At 31.5% G+C, this 18,031-nt stretch overlaps 3 protein-coding genes across 3 annotated transcripts; all 3 read left to right on the forward strand.

Annotated features, from left to right (window-relative positions):
• The first annotated feature begins 5,779 nt into the window (after window positions 1-5,779).
• LOC125069538 (calphotin-like) lies at window positions 5,780-13,458 on the forward strand. The gene is made up of 4 exons (XM_047679058.1): window positions 5,780-5,829; window positions 5,935-6,198; window positions 9,546-10,574; window positions 13,116-13,458. Exons 1-4 carry the CDS (start codon window positions 5,818-5,820, stop codon window positions 13,446-13,448), a joined length of 1,638 nt encoding a protein of 545 aa, XP_047535014.1. The 5' UTR covers window positions 5,780-5,817; the 3' UTR covers window positions 13,449-13,458.
• LOC125069093 (vegetative cell wall protein gp1-like) lies at window positions 9,438-10,580 on the forward strand. Its single transcript, XM_047678454.1, has 2 exons — window positions 9,438-9,449; window positions 9,546-10,580. The coding sequence occupies exons 1-2, from the start codon at window positions 9,438-9,440 to the stop codon at window positions 10,578-10,580; spliced, it is 1,047 nt and encodes a 348-aa protein (XP_047534410.1).
• A 3,404-nt stretch (window positions 13,459-16,862) lies between the features above and the next one.
• On the forward strand, window positions 16,863-17,595 carry LOC125069539 (calphotin-like). Its single transcript, XM_047679059.1, has 2 exons — window positions 16,863-16,880; window positions 16,963-17,595. The coding sequence occupies exons 1-2, from the start codon at window positions 16,863-16,865 to the stop codon at window positions 17,593-17,595; spliced, it is 651 nt and encodes a 216-aa protein (XP_047535015.1).
• The last annotated feature ends 436 nt before the right edge of the window (window positions 17,596-18,031 follow it).

Consider the following 18,031-nt stretch of genomic DNA (forward strand, 5'->3'; position numbering starts at 1 on the left):
ACTAGTAAGATTCAGTTTAAGGGAAGGAAGGAAAGCATCGGTCGCATTCGTATTTATGTTAAGACATATCAACAACATATCAGAAATCTATTTGCAATTAAGACTACACATTGTTGCGTTATACTCAAAAACCTAATTTGCTATTCAAGATTTGCAATGCGCTCGACGGTGTGACGAAAGTTCAACCTTATACGCATGTCCGTGAATACGTATTCCTATATTTGAAAATTTTCTTCGTTCGATTTCGTTATTTTGTGTATACCCCTGACATAACAAGTCGTCGCGACGTAAACAGCACGTGTCATTCGTCACGTGAATCCAGCGACATTTTCTTTAACAGACGCTTTAATTAATATTAGCAGTGTAAATAATGGCAGTACCTTGACAAGATATTAATGATATTAAATAATAAATAAATAATTAAAAAAAAAAACATATTTTTTTACAATCAATATAGGAATAAATATTTTAAAAATAAAGATCATTAATTGTTTGTTGAATAGTAGGCATTTGGAAAAACGTGAACGTTGCCAGTCTATAAAAAATATGTTATAAAAGCGATATGATTTCACCGGAAAAATATTTAAAATATAAAGTATTTCAAATATTACTACTATATGCATATTATAATAATCATAAAGATAAATAATGATAATCACAAATTTATATAAGGATGTATATCGTGAAACAAATAGCAGGAGTTTTACGTCTGTCGTATCAGTAATTCGGATTGCGATTACTTATCTTGTATTATTTTGTAAAGTATATACTACGCATTACGATCTATCTAGGGTTTCGTTTGAAATAAGTTAGAATAGAATTGAATCAGTTAATCATAAAACGTTATTTAATTTAATTAGTATAAATATAATATAGCTCGCCTAAACTCTCCGAAGACATTCAACGAAAAAATCAAATTCACTGCCAGTGATGTATATAGTCTTTGAATTCCGAACTTCTACCATGAATAAAAAATACAGAAGGAACGAGCAAGGTTTTTTTGTATGGACTGTTGTTAAAATATATGTATAAAAAAAGTCAGGACCGCTGAGCTTCTTTCGTCTTTTAAATTACAAAATAATATTTTTTCCAAATTTCAGCTTTCTAGGTAGGTTTGGTTGTGCGTTTATAATGACATTATTAATTCCTATTTTATATCGATTTTTTAGGATTTATTCCTCGTGGGAAGCCGTACTCGTCAAAGAAAATTGCGTCAAAACGTAATAATATTCTTAGTTGGTAAAGTCTGGGTAGTACATGCAAAATTTAAGATTAAATTAATTTGAATATAAAAATATTGTACCTGCCTTATATATAGATGTCTTGTAATATGTATCTAACGTAACAACGACATAATAAAAGTAATTTTAATTGATTTTACATTAAGTAAAAGTAATTTGGATTCGTTATAATTTTAAGAACTATCACTTAATACACATTAATGAATATGGTATGTATGTCTCAATATTGACTAAATGTTAAACTAATTTAAAAAATAATAGAACTATTTTAAGTAAATAATTCCAACTATACTAGTATTAAATTCTTTAATTTTACTCGCCTATTTATCGTAAAATATCATAAGCGGTTTGGAAAACTTGAAAAAAACCAGCATAAGATATTTCTTCCTTTGTTTCTCATATTCACAGTATTTTGTTTAATTTATGAGTCTCCATCAAAATATACACACTAAATACATATTCTTGAGATTAATCAATGTAAAGTTTACAAGTTGCGTGCTCCTTCAATTATTGGAGACCAAAGCATGCACTATTATTGATAAAAATCAAATATAAATTAGAAACTTAAATTTAAGTATAAGTTTAAGTTAACAAGGTATAAAAAAAACTTATGTTTTACAAATGTACGCGAACATTATCAAATATATTTTTAGGGTTTCGTACCCAAAGGGTAAAAACGTCCGTCCGTTTGTCCGTCTGTCTGTCACCAGGCTGTATCTTAAGAACCGTGATAGCTTACAGTTGAAATTTTCAGAAATTATGTATTTCTGTTGCTATTAAAAACAAAATAAAATAAATATTTAAGAGGCTCTCATACAACAAAAGTGTTTTTTTTTGTCGTTTTTGCCCGATATTAAAATCTGCACCAGGTAAACGCTTGAAACATTAACAAAATATTTAGTTTTATTTAACAATTAAGTATTTTAAAGAAAATTTACTTATATTTGGTGTGTCGCGTTATGCATTTTTTTTAGGGTAATTCCATCATATCCAATATGAAATTTGTGTATCTATTTTTGCTTGCCTAGTCTATACCCGTGCTTGAGTCCGAATCACGCTTGGCCAGTTTTTATTTAAATTCATTTTTTCTACAAATTTTAGAACTATTACCTAAATAATTTTAGGTAACAAATAACGCGTAAAGTATATGGTCATCTTCTGTAAATAATGTAATATTTTTCTAAGAACTTAATATCGGCTATAAGAATAATTAATGTAATAGTTTTCCATATGCTATCTTAAAATATTAATTAAATTATAAGGCGCGTGGAACTTGAAATCTACACACAATATTGATAAGCTTAAATGTGAATCACATCTTAAATTAGGTACAAAATTAATTCAAATCACGTGTTATGTCTTTAAAGGCAAGTTTAGACATATATACATACATACATATATATATATTAAGCTGTTGTTATTGGTTTTGTGTATCTGTTTAATAGTTTGGTGCGATGGTAAAACCAGCCGTGCATAATTAATTTAAAGCTTAACATCAATACTTTGCAGACCTGTCGTGATAGCACTCGTTTATAATTAAATCTACGGCCCAACACCTTTATATTTCTGTTTAAAGTTTGAGTCATGTGTTTATTCTTAAAATAAAAATAAATTTATTGACATGAAAAGTTAAGTAACATCCAGTGGTCCCGCACTAGTCAAGCCTCTCTTGCGGGTACCAACCACGGCACCACGATATACGATCCCATAAAGAATTATATAATAATATTTCGTTATAAAAATACAGCAATATATATGATAAATAGAATAATGTGTAATACCTAAAGAACAAAAACAATAAGTTCAAGTTCAGTACTTAATGTAGTATTAAATGTTAAATGTGTGATGTAAAAAAAAATTTTTTTTTGATGTATTAGTAAACGTAACTACAACTACGGACACAAGGAATCGTTAAAATGTCTTTGAGCGACGGTGGTAGGTGTCCTTTAGGTGTCCCATTTGCCCGTCCACATCGGACATAATAAAAAAAATATACATATTTAATGTTTGTATACATAATTCAACAACTGACAACTAATAATAATTTGAATTATGAAATTTTAATCTCGTCTTAGTACGGGCCGGGTTATTATTAAACATACAACAACATATATACATATATATAATGTAATGTATGTTGTTATTGCATAACAGGATTCGGAGCTAAATAGTCGCGAGTGACAATGCATTGTCCGGCGCAGACGTTGACAACACTCCCCCAGTTATTACATAAACACCTGTTCATGATATTAATTTTATGCGTTTTATGTATGAAACCAAATCAAGTTATTATTTGAGTAGCCTTATAAAATCAATTTCCTATCGTAATGTTAAAATAGTATTGGATTAAATATTAAATTATGTCGTCTTTATCTGTTAAAATTACAGTAGTGTTAATACAAGAAATTTATTTATCTTTCACACTTTTTATTTGTTATCAATTAACATAAATGAATTAAAGTATTATCAATGATTTTATATTTAATTTTTTGGTTATTTTTATTTACTAATCATCAATGAGTTAAAATGTCGGAATCTTCGTATAATGTATAACATATATCTATACTTCTGTCATATAATATAACGACGAATACTTTAGGAAAACAACAAATTGAGCCGAGATGGCCCAGTGGTTAGAACGCGTGCATCTTAACCGATGATTTCGAGTTCAAACCCAGGCAGGCACCACTGAAATTTCATGTGCTTAATTTGTGTTTATAATTCATCTCGTGCTCGGTGGTGAAGGAAAACATCGTGAGGAAACCTGCATGTGTCTAATTTCAACGAAATTCTGCCACTTTTGTATTCCGCCAACCCGCATTGGAGCAGCGTGGTGGAATATGCTCCAAACCTTCTCCTCAAAGGGAGAGGAGGCCTTTATCCCAGCGGTGGGACATTTACGGGCTGCTAATGCTAAAATGCTAATGCTAATTTAGGAAAACTGTATTGATTATCTCGAGTCAGAATCTTAATGTTGATTCAACAGTCAACTTTAAAGTGATATTACTCTTGTTAATATGTATGTAAGGCTAGTATAGTAAAACTGACTACTAATGTTTGATATGGAAGTTATCTTGGAACAGGCCATCGATTCCTTTATTTTTTATAAATTCAGCATTTTAATTTCCAGACTAGTCTTGTGGTTAAGTAATAAGTATAAGGTAAAGTAAGGCAAGTAAATATATTTACTTTTAATATATTAATAAAGTAAAAAGAACGATTTGTTGTATGTTTGTCTCTCCGTGTTCTGATCCCTTCACCCTTCACCCGATCGTGGCAAAACTTTGCTTTAGTGAGTTATTCAGCGTACGCCCGCGAAGGTTCTGGCCGAAAAAGACATGTCCTGTTATATTTTTGTCCTTCAGTACAATCGTTTTGTGCAGAAACTTATTGTACTCATGTCAAGGCTTACCTTGTAATCAAATAAAAAAATATTCTTCAAATAAACATTTTACGTTAAAATTTATGGGATAAATATCAGGTGTTTTTTTTCTTGAGAAGTTTCTTATTTTTTAAGTTCATTTAGGACAATTTTGCTTTCACTGCAGTTATATTTAAATTTACAGCATTAAGGAATTGGATGTTCGGAATATTTAATGAATAAATGCATGTCTTAGCATGCAGAATACGAGTATATTCGAAAGTAATGTTGGTAAAATAAGTCCTTAATATTTAACTTAAAATGCAAACGAAAATATTTGTAATTTCATACACCTAAAACCTTAACTACACCTCCGTGGCCGAGTCGTGTGTCCACCGGTTTTCATGGGTACGCCACTCCGAGGTCCCGAGTTCGATTCCCGTCCGAGTTAATGTAGAAAAAGTTCTTTTAAAATTAATATGTTCTAATAAATTCTATGTTGTTTTGGGTCTGGGTGTTTGTAGTACCATCGTTACTTCTGATTTTCCATAACACAAGTGCTTTAGCTACTTACATTGGGATCAGAGTAATGTATGTGATGTTGTCCAATATTTATTTTATTTATAATTTCAAAGCCTTTATTTTAACTGGGAGAATAGACCTTTGCTTTTGGATTTATCGTTATAAATTTATTTTAAATAAATGATAATAGTGAAAGCTGTTTGCTCTTCACGCAAATGTTGATAAAAACGTAACACAAAATTATTATTAATATCGCTACTAAAGAAATTTCCCATAAAAAAATATCAAATGGGACAATAAGATTTTTATATAACATTTAACAATATATTTTAAATGTTAATTAATATTTATAATTGAAAAATACCTTTAGAATGAATATCTATTCATTTCTTATATGAAATAATGAGTATAAGAAAACTTTGTGAATGGTGAAAATTAAATCGATAAATAATATAATCTGTATAATATACGAGCGTAAAAGAAAAAGTGCAATCGAATGATTTATCCCTCTCAGTGGCGAAACGATGGTTGAATTTGATTCAGCTCACGCGTGGTCCAATGCCAGAGACGATACTCAGTTTGGATCGCGTTGCGCCACGTCTCCACTGCCTACTATAAAACGTCCACTGAAGTCGCCAATGAGCATCACTTATCCTCTTGCAGTAGCATCAAAAACACACAAACCAATTCACAATGATGAAAATTGTAAGTATATAAAATTGTTAACTTTTTTTTTCTAATATATAGTGACGTCACAAGTTCAAGTAACAAATTGTTAACTTATTAATATATTTTTTTTATTTTTAATAGATCGTCCTCATATCTGCGCTGGTCGCCATTGCTGCCGCCAAGCCATCTCTAGTCAGCGCCCCCCTTATCGCCGCTCCTGCACCTGTAGTGACTGCGACCAGCTCTCAATACTACCACCGCATCAACAACGGCTTAGCCGCATACTACGCTGCTCCTGCTGCATACGTCGCTCCTGCTGCACCTTACGTAGCATCTCCTTATGTAGCTTCCCCATACGTCGCCGCCGCTTCTCCTTACGTCGCCGCCCCAGCTGTCGTTGCCTATTAAATATGTTTTCCTAATTCGGCCCCGATATTGTGATATTATGAAATAAAATAATGATCTACTGCATTGAATTGGCTTTTTTACTATTACACTTACACTAAAAACAAAAAAGAAATATTAATACATTATTATTAGTAGCTTAAACTTAGTTTAACTTTTGTTTAACTATAGATTACTGTATTTATGCTATTTGATAAACCTATAATTAATAAGTTCAAAATCAAAATATACTTTATTCGATTAGGCTCTCAAAATGTACTTTATTGCCATTTTGAATCTTCATTTTATACCGTTAATTCTATATTAGTTTAGAACGACTACTGTTTCGGAATTAACGTACATTCTACCGAGAAGAACCGGTAAATAGACGTAGTTACTTTTTTTCGTCAATTAAAAAATGTAATAAATAATGCACAATTATGCATCAACGAATACGAACTCCGAACTCTTCTTTCGTTTAAATATTTTTTTACACCATAAATAAAATTTCTTAAAAAAACATTAGTGTTGATTTTAAATACAGCTAAATGTAAAATGCTTTGCAAAATTTCTTTATATAATATCATATGCTATCCAGAGAAAGACGTACTAGCTATGTCAAATCAAAAACTGAATTGGGGCTTTTCAGTACTTCTTGTGTTCACAAAATGCTTTCTTTTACTTTAAAAAAAATATCGATTTATGTATGTGAAAAAGATACGCATTATGTTGTAAGTATATCGTAATGCTACCGTAAGTATTCCTATTTCACCAAGAACATCACGAAGGGAGACTCCTAAGTTCTCAGATAACAAATACTGTCGTCATGACCAGGATTACTGTTTATCATCATCATCATGAGCAGCATATCGCAATCCACAGCTGGACGTTGACTCAGCAATCACACCAGTCCATAAGCATCCTTTAGACCAGATGACCTGCTGTGATTCCACAGAAATTAACCTGAATAACTTTAAAGTATAATGATACTAGGTGGCAGGGCTTTGTGTACGTCCATCTGGATCTGTACCAGTACCCAGTCGTCAGATATTCTACCGTCAAACAGCAGTACTCAGTATTTTTGTGTTCCGGTTTGAGGGTGAATGAGCCATTGTAAATACAAGGGACATAACATCTTAGTTCCCAAGTTATTAGTGGTAGTGGCGCATTGGCGATGTAAGAAATGAATAAAATTGTTCACCACTATTGTCTATGGGCCTATGGGCAGTCGTGACCACTTACCACCAGGTGGTTTATTTGCTCGTCCAACTATCTGTATCATAAAAAAATTGATCATATTTATTAAGTTAATTTTATTAAAATCATTTAACGTGGAGGGGCGCGCTTTTGCATGATATATTTATAAAATAGATCATCACTCGTTTACGAAAAGTTTATGTAATTAATTGAATACCTCATTTTAAACATTAGTATTAATAAATTGGCCATTGTAGTGTATTTTAATAAAAAGGATATTTAAATAAACAACGGATGTTATGGACACTATAATGAATATTTCCAAATGTTAAATATTTTGCTCACAAAAAATAGATATATTATTTTATTCGAAATATGAACTTATTTCTGTTTCATTCAAATTTTTTCTAGAGCGCCTTATAAAACGTACACAGTAATATCGAAGTTGATAGCTATTGCTTTTTTTAAGGACTTGAAGATGGTGAACTTGAAACTTTTTAAAATCCCTCGTTTGAAAGGTTTCAATAACAAAAAGTTATATTTATATTAAATTAGATTGTTATGAATACTTTAATAAATTTAGACAAGCGTAAGCATAATATGCCTGTATTGATCACCAACTCGTCATTAGAAATTGTTATTTACCAGTATTATCACAAAACTTCTAGTAGTGCTCTTTCATTCGAGTAGCATAGTAAGACTTGCCTTTGACCTATCGATTTATTAACTCAAACTATATTATGTCACTTCAACTTTCAACTAAAAAACTTTTTATTTTTGACACAACAAGAAATATTAGTTTTGGATAAGTAGAAGTTATTAGTAATCTGTTATTATATTTTGTTCCTAAAATTGTATAACAGAACACTATTTACACTTTATAAATGTGACTTCCACGTGTTAAAAATATGTTCGATAATAGCGCCTACACTATTTTAATTGCAAAACTGTGGCTAGAAAAAATATATTAATTAAAAATTTCAACCTTCACATTGCACGTGCCTCTTAATTGAATTTATATTATCATATTTTTATGAATGAAGCAATATGGTGGTATTTTTTTTCATAACACCGGTTGACAGACTGTTGATGGGGGCTACCTGATAATATGAGGCTCCCCGAAAGAGATTTGCACCGTAAGAAATTTTAACCATTCCTATCATCGCCCATCAACCTCAGAAACTAGGATGTTATATCCCTTGCGCCTGTGGCTACACTGGCTAACGCACCCTTCGAACAACAATATACACAATAGCACTAAGCATTTCTGCAAGGCCATTATTTTTCATAATTTCATTTTGAGTGTTTTCTCTATAGTACGTAATTGACGTCAGACTAATCACGTTGTAAATCTTAGCCTTTTTATTATTCAGTACTCGTTCTATCACATTAGAACGAGAAGACAATTGGACGAAATCATGAGGATATCATTTGTCCATTAACTTACAATGGAGAAACACTGTAGGTGCAGATAGAAATACATACAGGTATTTATTATTTTTTATTAATTTTTAATATTAATGCAAAATATATAAAAAAAAAAAAGTTAAGTGAAGTATTTACTACAGGAACTAAATTATTAAGTTAATTTTATTTAAAAATGATGTAGATATAATTATATACTCGTATCTCTGGAGTGTCTATTAATTCAACTTTTTAAATCTGTAGATTTATGTCCTTGAGTCCTTACAATAAACTTTTTTTTTTACAATTACGGTTTACTAACATTTTGAAAATTTCACTTGGATCATTTTTGATTCAAATATATTGAACTAACAAGAACTAAGCAATATTTATTGAATATGTACATGAATTAGTGACAATAACTGGTACTTTCGCGTTGTCCACATCTAGTTATTATTATTCTTACGTCGTAATTTCAATACGATTTTTGTAGCCATCAAGGCTCATGTCCTTACCCATTGCAACATTAGGTATTCCGCTACACGGGCTACATTGCCACACCACGATGCAAAATTTGTTACACCTATATATAAGCCCACACCCCATTTTCTATGGTCCGCATTTCAATTGAATAATTGTCTCGTTGGAGACGCTCCACCATGCTTGTGACGGTATAATTTCATAACTTATATTTATTTAACATATAATAATTATTGTGTTTGTTACATATAATACTAAAAATAATAATGATTATTTTTCTGTTTTAGGTTATATTATTATCGATAACATGCGGTATAGTCAAAAGTTCTGGATTTCATCCGGTCGCTCCAGCTGGTGCAGCGCCGATAGTTACAGCTGCAAGTTCACAGTATTTCGAAAGGACATTTAATCGCCTTGTCGCAGCGCCAGTACAGCCATTTATTCCTGTAGCACCAGCGCCACCAATTGCAGTAGCACCAGCACCACAACCTATTATACCAGTTTTACCTCTGCCCCCTGCTCGACCAGTGGTTGTAGATGCATCTAGGACCACACCTGTGGGCAATCCAACAAGTCCAATACCATCACAAAGTGCTCCTTCGGATCCAAATGTGGCCATCGCAGTTGCAACAGCTCATGCTGCCGCTCCTGTCGCAACTATACTTCTGCCGCCATATCCATTTGGATTACCACCCTCATTTGGATTTATACCACAGTCACCACAAGCCCCACCACAACCGACAGACAATCCCAAAATCAACAGGGAGTCAACGACTAGAAGAACAACTTCAACCCAAGTAACAACAACCGAAAGTGTGCAAGAAGCTACAACACCAGTGCCATCAAATATTGACAATAGTTTTGCGCAGGCTCTACCTTCCAACCAGAATGTTAATTTCAAACAATATTTAGCACCAGCACCTGCACCAAGACCAGTACCGAATCCGAGACCTCAAAAGGTCAAAACTAATGTAGAAGTGGTGCCTGTTCCACTAGCGTATATTGCTCCACCACCGCTTGATCTACATCACCATCATCATCACCAGCATCACCATCATCACCATCAACATCAAGCGCTTAAAGTAGTTCCGCATATTCATACGTTCATACCAAAGACAAGAATAATAATAAGACCTGTCACTTCGCCTTTACGGGTCAGAACAGTTACAATTCCGGCAGGATTTGCTAAATATGGACCACCAAAGTTGGTTAAAAAGGTGGTAAAGAGATACCCACAAAATATACAATCCAGATCACGAGATACAGAACCTACTACGTTCCGTCCAGTGAATTTTCCTTTTACCAAGCCACCCAGGGTATAAATTTATAGACATTTAGCAATTTTTTTTATATTAGTAGGTAACATAGTCAAAATATACACTTGTTAAAATGGACACTGTAAATACAATATATTTATATTTTTTATCTCTTTGGTTTTATTCCTACAGCCTATAATAAATAATATATTCAACGAAAGTAAAATAGTGTAAATATAATAATTGGAAAGTACATTTATTACTACACTATTCAAAAAATTTTACGTCATTACTCAACAATCCATTTTTTTTTATTTCAGTTATATTTATGAATTAACACTGATATAGTCTTATAAGGTTCCGTTTTATTTTCATTATTTAAAATTTATAATACAGTTGTTTTATATTGCTAATTTGACTGATGACTATCACATTCATAACATATTTAATAGAACCTGTTTTCTTATTTAGTGTATTTTTTTTAAATAATTTAGCTGACCTATAACTGATTACTAACTAAATAGAAGTATATACAATCATATTAAGCTTAATTTATTTTTTGTTCATTGTTATGATTATATTTCCTTCTTTCCTTTCTGAAGAACTATGTAACGTTTATTGATCGTAAAAGTTTGGTATTTGTATTTTCAATATGAAATATATTTTTATTCGCTTTGGGGGGTAAGACCGTATGTCTTGGCGGGAAACGGCATGACGCCCGCATATGCCTTTGACATTTCATGTCTGTCATGCCTTTTTTGCGCCGCCATTCTCTCTACTATATTTTGTTTGTTTGGTGTTTACATACATACATTACTATAATACACATACGTATATATTTTACTATATAAATAAAATAAATAAAAATATTACGGGTATTCTTTAATAATAGGTTCTCTTAATAAACAACAATTTCCATGTTTGACAGAAACATTACGCATTTATATAATTGATTTAAAATAAAAACAAATATTTAGCTGTTAATAAATATAATCTTTTATCGTATGCATTTACGCAAATGCTCGTATAAACGCATGTAGTTATAAGTTTGTAGGCCGGTTTGAAGAAATGAAGATGCCAAAACAAAAAAAAATATTACTTTTTGAATTAGATTGCATTAATAATTCTGAGACTTAAATAAAAAATTAAAAACCCCCAAAGATAAATGTCATTGTATAGTATCACCTGTCATATAATCACAATGATATTTTTCGCATATTATATTAAAAATAATATTAATAATAGTAATAGCATTAGTATCATAAAATTTGATAATATTTAGTAAAATTGAAAAAAAAATATGATAAAAAGCCACCAAAGACGTAATAACATTTTAAAAATGGTAATTTGAGGACCTGATTCTGACTTTCCAATACTAATGCATTTTTTAACATTCAGAGTTTGTAGAATATTAGTATTTACCTCAAATCTCATGAAAGCGAAGCGTGCACTTTATAAATCTTCATGTATCCACAATTTACTAATTATAAATCCTCTCCATACTTTTCAGTTTACATATTTTTTCTTATTGGTCAAATATATATCTTTAAATTAAGTTTATGTATTTATTTCACTTCCATAACAGCGTCTACAATATATGTAATTAAATCTATAATCTAATATCACAATGAATAAATATAAGTTTAACTTTATTAAGAGGTGTAAATATTGAGGTCTCATTTGCATTTATTAATTTACTTCTAGAATGATAAAAAAAATTACAATTTTCTGCCAGATATCTTACTGGCACTTATATTAAAAAAATATTCAAGATAAACATATATAAGACCTAATATTTGAATAAACGATATTAAGAATCAATAAATATTTAGGGTTTCATTTGTATTTTTATTAACGTGCACGATAAAGTCATATTCTTATTGTATCTTTGGCTTTTATACTTTCTACTTATCGTTCAATATATTCCTAACATTTTTTTGTATATTACTTATGACAGTATGTAAGATTTATGACGTCATCAGTATTGCGCAATAAGTTAAAACATGTAGTCACTTTTATAAGAGATATAATTTAAATTAGGTTAAGTCAACCAAATTCAAGTTTTTTTTTTTTATTATGGTACTAAAATAACTGTTTATAGCAATGATAAATACGCTGTATTAATATAATAACAACTTAGTAACGAGGGTAACAACATGAATACGTTAATTAGTAACATGTAGACAATACTTTATGACTTGTTAACGATACCTTTACAAAAGCGAAGCATCGTATGCACCTGACATTCAAACTGCGCGTAACGACATTTATTCGTTATCAGTCAGTCCAGCCTTGCTTTTGTAATCGAATACGCCGAGCACGCGTCCCGAATGCTTGCTGAGCGACGATTTAAACCCGTGCAATACCAATGACGAAACCTGCAAGGTGAATCTTACTCTCTTTGTATAAAAGGTACGTCCTATCACCGAACATTATACATCACATCGAGATCTTTCGATCAACACAACAACAACACAAACAAGCAACATGTTCGGAAAGGTAGAAAACGATTTCTTATAAACAAATATCCTAAATTGCGTTTAATAATCATATGTATTCAATATTTTACAGAAAGAGATTAAAATGTATTTATTTTTTCAGATCATCTTCCTTGCCAGCATTGCTGTAGCTATTGCCAAACCTAGCCTGGCACCAGCTGCTCTAGTGGCACCAGCGCCATTAGTTGCCGCCGCAGCTCCTTTGGTTGCCGCACCTGCTCCTATCGTCACCGCGTCTAGTTCTCAATATATTTCAAGAAATTACAATGGATTTGCCGCTCCATTGGTCGCCTCAGCACCTGTGGTTACATCCCCATACGCATTTGCTGCTCCTTACTATGCACCCGCAGCCAGATTTGTAGCTCCTGCATCGCCTTATGTAGCAGCTGCATCACCATACTACGCAGCTTCCGCCCCTTTGATTGCCCTTAAGTGAAAAAAATGTTGCCAACTAAAAGAAGAAATGATGTTATAATAAAAAAATATAAATCAATATTTTGTATTATTTGGTTTTCACACAGTACATTGTTTGATAAGAATTAATTAATTAATTTAGAATTAAGAGTCAGTTAAAAATTAACAATCTGATCTGAAATCTGAAAAAATAATATATATTTTAATATAAAGATAATAATTAGTATTAAAATAGCCATTTGAACATTAAAATAAAAGTATATGATATTACGTACAAATCTCTAGAAAAACGATCTCATGTTTAGAGTAATGAGGAAGCTGAAAGTCCTTGACAAAAGTAAATATCAGTAAGTACGGCATTATATTTCGTTACGCACAGAAGCCAATAAACAAAAGAAACAATTGATCGTGTTTCAGTTCATTTATGCCTTCGATGTTAATATAAATGAATGTCTATTTAAAGTTTGTTTATTTCATTTAAAGTAAATTGAACGAAAATACACTTTTTACATAAATCTATCAGTTTATAAAATTGAAGTTATATTTTTAAATTTTATTTACGATTTTTGGAAACAGTTACACAATTTTTATTCGTTGTTTCTTTTAGTTTTCATTAGTAAGACGTGATGACTAAATATGTTCGTGACACCATAAAATTCTAAGGACTGTTGGTTTATAATAAATCTAGACTAATTTTAAGCTGTCGAAAAGATATGAACGGTACATTTAATTTACAGCTTATAATCTTTTAGTTTAGTTTAATGAGTTTATAATTAAACTTAAATCAAAACAATAAGCGCCGTTCATAATTTTTTATTTACAATCAGATTAATTCCCTTATAATAATAATGGTGCTTAAAATTATCCGGTAAAATATTTATATTGATATTACCTGTCATCATATTTAATAGATGTTATTTTATTTCTTCGAGCTTTCCATTTCATTTTTAAGATTGACAGCTATTAGTTACTTAATATTGAGCATTTGGTAGAAATGTCTGGGCAGATAGTATGTATGTAGTCACGTAGTGCCAATAAATAAATGGACAACAAAATCATCACGTAATCGTTAATTATTCATTTTGATTTACGAAATACTATTAATAGTCTGAAGATCAAAGGATCCGGGTGGATTTTTGTCGAAAATGTAATTTGAACATGAATATAAATAAATACTCATAAGATATTTTACCGCCAAGATATAAATTTAAGATTTTCACAAGATATTTAAACAGCAAAACATAGCTTTGTCATGTACCGAATTAAGAGGTGAGTGAGCCAGTGTAACTATAGGCACAAGTGACATAACAACTAGTTCTTAAGATTAGTGGCGCATTGGCGATGTAAGGAATGGTTAATATTTCTTACAGCGCCAATGCCATCAGGTGGCCAATTTGACCGTCCACCTATCTATGTCATACAAATATATTTTTAATAATAAGGCTGTAACACATGAATTTAGCTTATAAACAAAACCATAATATACCTTATATCATAATCGTATGATTAAAAATGATTACGCATAAATACTTCTTAGTTAAACGAACATGATTTATTTATAGCAAATCCATCCGATAGCGTTTTTTGACTGACTTATAACAACACCATTGATGAATACAAAGTTTAACCTACACACGAATGAGCTTCATTAGTTATTCAACACGAACATGGCAATTGTATGAACATGTGTGTACTTTGCTCGATATTTAGTGGCTTACGTCCCTGATCTAAATATTAGAAATGTAAAAAAAAATGTAGGCCATTTCGGAATTCTTTAAATAATAGTGTCTACATCAGTATAATACACGAATGAGGACATCTATAGCGGTTTGACTTGTATTTTAACGGTATATACTCATTTATTAGAATGCAATAGAATGTCGCAAAAAGCTTAATTAAAAGTATAACATCTTCCTTTGTTGCCTTTACTGGTGATAGAAGCCCTGATTCGTCTTTTGCGCAGAGGATCCAAATTACGATTCAACGGGGAAATGCTGCTAGCATTCTTGCCACCATTCTACGCGGTCATGATTTATACAGTAACTATTTTTAATTCTTATTTGTTTATATTTAAGCAATTAATGTCATAAATAAATTAAATAATAATGCTACTTATAACGTTAAAAAAGTGGCTATGACATACGGGCGGACAGACAGACAGAAGACATGACGAATCTATAAGGGTTCCGTTTTTTGCCATTTGGCTACGGAACCCTAAAAATGGACGACTTTAATGTATGTTAATAAATAGGTTTGAATTTTTTTTTAGATATAGTTTATTATGTTGATGTACTTAATTGTAGAGTAAATTGTCAGCGCAAAAGATTCACTCAAACCTATCCTATGTCTGAAAAGTCAATGTCAACATATACCTCTATATCTTGTATACATAACTCACAGAAATTATTTGTATGTTTAATAAAAAATGGGAAATAAATTACGGAAATTTTAGTTTAAAATTAATAAGCACGAACAATACTTCGGATTAGTAAATATGAAAAATAAAATAATTTTAAACTGAAATAGTTGTTCAAGAAATATTACGAGATATTTATACAAACGCGTTGAAAATATGCGGAGGATGTTGTACGATGCCTTAGCACAGTACGGCTGAACAAAAGGTAGGTTGTCGAATGTTTCTATCTCAATGTTTAAAAATAGCACCGAATAAATTCCTTATTTCGATTCGGTATTCGGACTCGAGACACACAACTATTATAACGTATATCAATATACAGTGACAGCACTAAAGTATTTGTAAAATATTATCAAAAATCGAAGTCACAATATACTTTATTCAAATAGTCTTTCACAAGCACTTTTGAATCGACATTTTAATACTAAAACTATAATAAGTGAAGCTACCACCGGTTCGAAATTTAGATTCTACCGAGAGAAACCGGCAGGAAACTCATTAGTTATTCTTTTCCGACATTTCAAATATAAAAAGTTATTTTCGTTAAATATACAATATCCTGCCTGAAATTAAGTTAACAAGTACTAGCTCCACGCATTTTTATCATTCATATAATCTTGTGTTGAATAATAAGCTTCTTTTATATGTATTTTTACAAATGATTTGAATTTATGAATCAGCCAAGTTAAAAATATTATAATATACACACCAAAAGTAAATTTGTCCTAAGGACCAATTTGTGCATTTTTATGGTATCACGATTACAAAATAATGTAATATTGTTTAGTTACATAAGCCAACCTTTGATGGTCAAGTGAGTGATATATTCGGTTATCGATAATGTCCGCATTGACACCTAATTGAGAATGCGAATGTCCTGACGATGAAAAGTGAAACCGATTCGGACGAATATAGACGTAATGCTTGCAACAGTATGAAGTATATAACGACCTGTGACACATACATTAATATACTTCTACATATCCCTTCGACTAATCAAGTCGTCACGCATCCAAAAATATGTCTTTCCTCAGATTAGTAAGTATAAAATTATATTTAATTTATTTAAAAAAATCTACATTATATATTGATGAAAATCTCTAATTCCTTGTCTTTTCAGGTCATTTCCGCTATTGCAATTATAGCAAGCTGTGAAGCTAGCGGGCTTGGACACTTCATACCGGCAATAAAATCTATACCAGTAGTGCGATATGCTCCATTTTATAGCTTTCCACATGGAGTTCGCTCAATACACGCAGTTGCCCCAGTAGTACGAGCCTTTGCTCCAGCAGTTCCAGTAGCACCAGCGCCCGTTTTACCAGCTCCTGCGCCTATAATTCCAGCTCCAGCACCAATATTTCCAGCAGCAGCTCATGCTTTCCCGGCTCCTGTATTCCGAGCTCCAGCTCCTGTATTCCCGGCTCCTGCACCGATTTTTAGAGCGCCATTATATCCTGCTCCTTTACCGGCACCGGTATTAGCACCTGCGCCAGCTATTGCCCCTGCCCCTATTTATCCAGCATACCCTAGATTTGCTCCTGTTCCCGCTTTACCCGCAGCTCCTGTATTTCCCAGAGTCTTACCTGCGCTACCATCAGTACCTTTCTCACCTATTGTTAGGCCTGTAGCTCCAACAGTATTACAAGCACCAGCTCCAATTTTCTCACAACCACATTTTGCTTTTACAAAAGCTTATCCAGTTCCGGCTCATTTACACCCAGCTCCATTAGACAAACATCTTGCATGGAAATGATTCTAGTCTGATATTTAGTGCAAAGATATTGTTATTATCGCTTTAATTGTAGAAGTATGTTGTTATTGTTTTAGTATTCTAAGTCATTTTGTACTTGTCAAAATAAAATATGTGAAACTAAACTATATCTGTCTTTTATCGTCCAAATTCGAAGCCCTATAATTATTTTTCTACGTGCAATTAAACAATCATGTTACTACATCATTTTTAAAATGACAAGATATTGAAATAAATGTGTTTTTTATTTCGATATTAATATATTAAAAGAGTATAATAGTAAGACAATTAGAAAACTATAAATGAATACTTGAAATTAATGATACAAGGCATTTTTATTTCTTTGGTCGGCTTAAAAATCTTATTATAAATGCTTAGCCTTAAATTTATAAGACCCATTTTCAGACTCCATTTTCTTATATTTTCTGCCATATTAAAT

The sequence above is a fragment of the Vanessa atalanta genome, chromosome 15, assembly GCF_905147765.1.
Source record: "Vanessa atalanta chromosome 15, ilVanAtal1.2, whole genome shotgun sequence".
Lineage (NCBI taxonomy): Eukaryota > Metazoa > Arthropoda > Insecta > Lepidoptera > Nymphalidae > Vanessa > Vanessa atalanta.